The following is a 5,639-nucleotide window of genomic DNA, read 5'->3' as shown; positions in this document are numbered from 1 at the left end:
CTAGCAGAAACCCTGGGTAGCCTACTAAGTGCCAGGGCACTAATGGCAAATTTCCACTGCAGCGGGGTAGCCCCGTTTAAGCGTCCCTAAGCGTCCTCGCTCAGGCCTCGGGCTGCCTCGCTGGCCGTCCGAGGCCGTGGCGCATTTCCATTACAGTTTAGGACCTGGGGTAGCAACGCAGTGTAGGCGGGGCGATCGGCTTTTTTTGTTCACATCGAGATGTAGGAACGCCGTCACCTCCTCGGTCGACCACGGTGTGCTTTTCTTTGTTGCCATTTTTGTAGCCCCTCCGTTTACAAAAATGCTGTGTATAAAAATGCTGCAAGCTTGCTTCTAGATATATATGCGACGCTAGGGATGATCTCGCGCGCGATCTTGTGACGATTCTCTCTGACCAATCAGCAGTCGAGAGTGTTGACGTCACTAGTTCAGCCCTGGCCCTGGACTGATAGAAACACGATTTTATGGGGCCGGAAAAAGAGGGAAAAAGTACCCGCTAGCCGGTGCTACGCTATATGGAAAGGCCACCAAAAACTGGCTTGGCCGCTTGAGGACGATTAAGGACGCTTAAACGGGGCTACCCGCTGCAGTGGAAATGCGCCATAAGATTGTCAGGCTTAATATGATGATAGCAAACTATTGCCTTGGAATATTCAAGCACAAGTGTTGATGTCCTAAATGACATGCCGGCGGCTAATGTTATTCCAAAATTGAAACCCCTTCACATTCACCCCTGTCACAAGGAATGACGAATAATAATCGGGATTTCATGCCTGATTTGATTTTATAAGGTATATTAACTAGTTCAGTTCAGTTGCATTATGAGAATTGTAGGATTCAAAGTTGTGTGAGTTTGACCCATTCTACAGAATCACTGCTTGATCGATCTTCAACTCTCTTTTTTAAAGTTCAACGTATTTAGTAGAAATATTCCATTGCTAGAGAAACAAACATTTTCCATGAATGCACTGGTCTGGATAATCCCTTTTACATAAAATGTGCTTGAGGTGATGATGACATATAGTTTCATTCACATGATGGACTTCTATTTTCTCTTCACTATTCTCAAATACGTTTTAGACAAAATTGACCTTAGTACTCACAAGAAATCAACACGGCATCAACAGTACATTTAGGGTTTTAATATACAGTTTTCAAGATAAAGTTCTCTGATAAACAAAGGGACAGTTTTTGGCTATATAAAAAGCTATGTAGAAACCAGTGACTATAGACTTAGAGACAATAGTGGTTGTGTGCTTACATTTTCAGGTATCAAATACAGACACAATTAGCTCAGAGTGAAGAGGATACTCACAAAATTCAGAATAAACGTCCCACTGACTGATTAACAAGAATCACTTCATCAATATTGAATTGAACCACGTTACTACACACTGAGCCATTTAGAATGGGCTATACTTCCAGAAAAAATGCAGAAAAAGAGAATCAGTTTCAGGAGGTCAGCTAACACTTGTCGCATCAAATAAATGGGGAAATCCTGACGTTACCAAAAGTGAACTGGACATAAAAAAACTTTTTGATTTAATAATATAATCTAGTGCTAGAGCATATCAACTGAGATCCCTGGACAGGTTTACACAAGGGCCCACAATAGCCTGATAATGATGGTAATAAAAATAGTTGTCAAACCGGCTGCAGGGTATTGTGTTGCCGTGCTTCTGCCCATTTCCTCCATTAACTTGAGGAACTGCATCCTACCTGGATCTCTTGGAGCTCGTAAACTGCACTTCATTAAAGCTAAAGGGTTGTTGCCTCCAGCCATGGCAGGAAAAACACAAAACACCCGTCATCCACAGATTCTCTCTCAGAGTATATTTTTAGTATGACTCGCCCTGGGCACTGTCATATCATTTGTGATTTATGATTCGTAGTAAAATCCTGTGTCGATGGAGCTGAGGGCGAGCTGACCTCCGCGCTGAGAGAGACACCCAGAGATAGTGTGCTACTACCACAAGAGCACGAGAAACAGACAGAGAGAAGGTGTTTGGCAGTGCAGAACCGTATGTAAAAGATTCATCGCAATATACAGAATACCACTGAATATCACACCTGGGTCATCACAGAGTTCACCAGCAGCCATTTTGGTTCTATACACTGTTAGGAACATGTCTTTTATTCGGTTAACAAGCACATTAATGGCTTTTAAGTACATTTTAGTCATCCTGAGATGCCTCTTATACACTTACCGTAACTTCAATTACCTGCGTTGTTAGACATTGTGAAGGAGGGTGGAACGTTGTTTTGACCCAGGTCTGATTGGTAGGATTAAGAAAACAGATTTACAGTACAATACACTTGTAAATGTACACGCTGTGAAAAACATTTCATTGGTTCTCCTTAAAAAACCCAAGTAATGAAACTGCCAATGTTATTATAAGTGAAGAATTATTTTTTTTTCTGTTAATTTACCATCCATGAAAACTCACCCTCTTAGGTCGTCGTTGCTACGCTAGTTAAGCTAACTTTTTCTTGCATGGCACATATGCTGACGACAGAGGCAGATTTTCAATTAACCTTCCAATTGACACAATGGGTCCTTCATTATAGATATAAGTAGAAAAGACGGCTCTGATTTCTTTCTTCTATGTGCTAAGAACACGATCTGTTGATTCCATTAGCTGTAGCTAGGTAGCTAACGAAGCTAACATTAGCAGCCTGCGTTGGTTCATAAAGTCATTTTAAACTGAGAACCCTGTAAAAAGTGATCTTAAATATACATTTGATGGTCACATACATTACATATTGCTAAAAGCCTGACGGTGAAGTTGTTTGTCCCTGACACAAAGTTAGCATTATGTGATTGCTACGTTTTGATTGTACAATAATGGTAGCACTTTGTTTTACAGTTAAGAAATAAAAAAAAACATAATTGATATCCAATAAACCACTTAAAAAGTAGTCATATGAACAATTTACTAATGCAGTATTGACACTTTTTTGTGATAGTAATTAAGTAATATGCTGTTACGACCAAGTTAACGATTGATAGTTAATCTCACTGTTAATGTGTTACATAAAACAAAAATAAATTGTATTCCTATACTGATGTATTAATACAAATATGCAGATGCTTGATAATCTATTCAAGTCTGTACCTCATTAAAACCTATTAACCACAGCCTACTGTAAAATAAAGTGTGACCACATTTTATTTTATGTGTCTAACAACACTCAGGGCTTCAGCCGATCTCTATACGGCATCTCAGTGAAACTCTTTATTGATTTTCTTTTGTTTGTTTTTCACACCACCGTCGTTCAAGTATTCCACACACAACTGTAATCTGTCTTCTTGACCAAAATCCCAGCACGCAGCTCAATTACTTGCGATTTCAACTCGAACCGAAGGATTTGTTGTTCACAGCGCATTTATCATACAGTAAGAGCACCAAAGAAAGTGTACAGTTTATATACAGCCCAACGTGTAAGGCGTAACATGATACAACAGTGTAGTGCAGATATTTATTTTCAGTCCAGTCCGTGTTGAGTCCATCCCTTGCAGTTCTCTGTATTTATATTCCCTCCATTCAATTTCATTTGACTCCTATCCAATCCATTCAACTCCAATTTGAGTCCATTTTCATTCCACTCAAGTCCGTGTTTATGTATCTCTGAGACCAGCCCAGTAATGTTTGAGTCCCCTGGATATTTTTCAATATACAGTTTAAGTTTTGTTGTGTACATTTGGATCGTCCAACCCACTCTCTTCTTCTCTTGCAAACTGTCATTACTGAGAGACACCCTGCACTAGTTTTTTTTAATTATCCTTGTTCCCTTGTGTGCAGCATTACATGAATTGTACATATGCAGCTTATATAGTCTGTAAACTAAGTCCTGTATTTCTATATAGGCAGTGTGTGCCCACATTTTTTAGTTATTATACAAGGTTAAGCTTAATTAATTAGTCTCCAGAATTTCAACAATGACTCACTAGGAAGATGATTGGCATCGATAATAATACAGTATAGTTTCCCATACGTAATTATTATTAAATGACGGCCAAATACACTTCATCATCCCAAGTGATTTTATTTTATTAAATTAACCAGAACATATTGTGATGCATACTGTACAATGATATTCCTGTGTAACAGTATAAATAGTTTTAGCTTAACCTGCCCATACAATGAGACTGAGGGACATTTCATTTTCCATTTAAGAAGATATTACCTCTTTTAAGGAACCAGGTATCCGAACTGATATTCAGGCATAGAAGGTCATACAGCAGGCAGGTTAGTAAGTATTTGTTGTAATTGTAAGTATTACAGGTTCAGGCAGGATTGCTTAAAATAAGTACTGACCCTGTTTGAAGAGCACCCCAGGGCATGAGTGAAGAAGATGCTTTTTGTACGCTTTCCTGTGAAATTAGGGTCATACAGGTTACAGTGAATGTTGTAAGGAATGAAAGTTAAGGATTTAGGACACTGGCTGAATGTGATTATTCAGTGTCCCACTTTATTCATGCACCCATTTAAAAATGTGACTAGACTAGCTAAGGCATATCTCTCCTAGCCGAGTCCGAGAAACGCTAGCTGAAGGCTAATAGCAGGCTAGCGACGTCTCCATCCCTGATGAGGAACGTCAGTTTAGCAGTGGGAGCCTGCAGGGGTGTAGTTACTCAGCTCCCTGCGGATGGTGCTGAACGGAGACAGCTCCAGCTCGGTGGTGCACTCGTGTTCGTTGTCGTCGCTGCCGGTTGCCGAGGAGGGCGCGTGGTTACAGCAGCAGCAGCAGCAGCAGTCCAGGAAAGCTCTTCCTAGCGGACGGCACAGGAGAAGCAGCAGCGCCGGGGTCACGGCGGCCCGACAGAAGAGCAGCAGCTGGGACAGAAGATGGAGGACGGACATGGTGTGTTCAGGAACACCGGCCGCCATGTACGCGGACACTATGTTGCAGATGTTCTCCGGCACCACGCACGCTCCGTACACGATCGCCAGCGCCACGACGGTGCAGTTCATCTGGCTCTCCAGACGGATCTGCTTCTTGTTGCTGCGCACGCTGGCTTGCTCCGCCCGACGGATCTTACGCGCCGTCACCAAAGAGCAGCCGATAGTGAAGAGGGTGGGGAGGCAGAAGTAGCAGCCGAAGCACCACCAAAGCCTGGCGCCCTCGTAGGTCAAACCCAGAATGTAGAGCATGTCGGGGAGCGAGGTGGATATCCTGATGATGCAACGTTCAACAGGAGGCTCGTCAGGATTTCCCGTGTCCTCGGTCACCAGCTGTCGGATGAGGAGCTCCGGCAGGGCCAACAGCAGAGCGCCGATCCAGATGACTGCTAGTTTAGCCGTGGTGGAGGTGCAGTTCTCGATCATCTCGTAGTACATCTGGACGTTGGTGGCCGCGCGGAAACGGTCGATGCACAGGGCGCACAGCGTGAAGGTGGTCACACCGAGGGAGGCCACCTGAGGGAACACACAGAGATTTTACACATTTATTTTGACCTATTATGCAAAATATACGTTTTCATGTCTTTTATGTATAAACATGTGTCCCCTCTGTGTTAGGAGATTCGGAAAGTTTCAGGAAAAAAGATTCTCTCGCTTTTTGTCCTGATCCATTTATATATAAACCTGTCTGAAATGAGCTGATCAGATTTTGGCCACTCTGTGATGTCACAATGT

At 42.4% G+C, this 5,639-nt stretch overlaps 1 protein-coding gene across 1 annotated transcript; it reads right to left on the bottom strand.

Moving 5' to 3' along the window:
* Positions 1 to 1,137: 1,137 nt before the first annotated feature.
* LOC104941175 (prosaposin receptor GPR37-like) lies at positions 1,138 to 5,420 on the bottom strand (the record flags this gene model as incomplete). The annotated part of the gene is made up of 1 exon (XM_010766231.1): positions 1,138 to 5,420. A coding segment is annotated over one exon (816 nt), but the record flags the coding sequence as incomplete, so codon positions are not given.
* Positions 5,421 to 5,639: the final 219 nt, after the last annotated feature.

This window comes from Notothenia coriiceps, unplaced genomic scaffold, assembly GCF_000735185.1.
Source record: "Notothenia coriiceps isolate Sejong01 unplaced genomic scaffold, NC01 NC01_scaffold00003235, whole genome shotgun sequence".
In the NCBI taxonomy this organism is placed as follows: Eukaryota; Metazoa; Chordata; class Actinopteri; order Perciformes; family Nototheniidae; genus Notothenia; species Notothenia coriiceps.
Note: the sequence above shows the minus strand (reverse complement) of the source record. Positions and strands in the feature narration are given on the sequence as shown.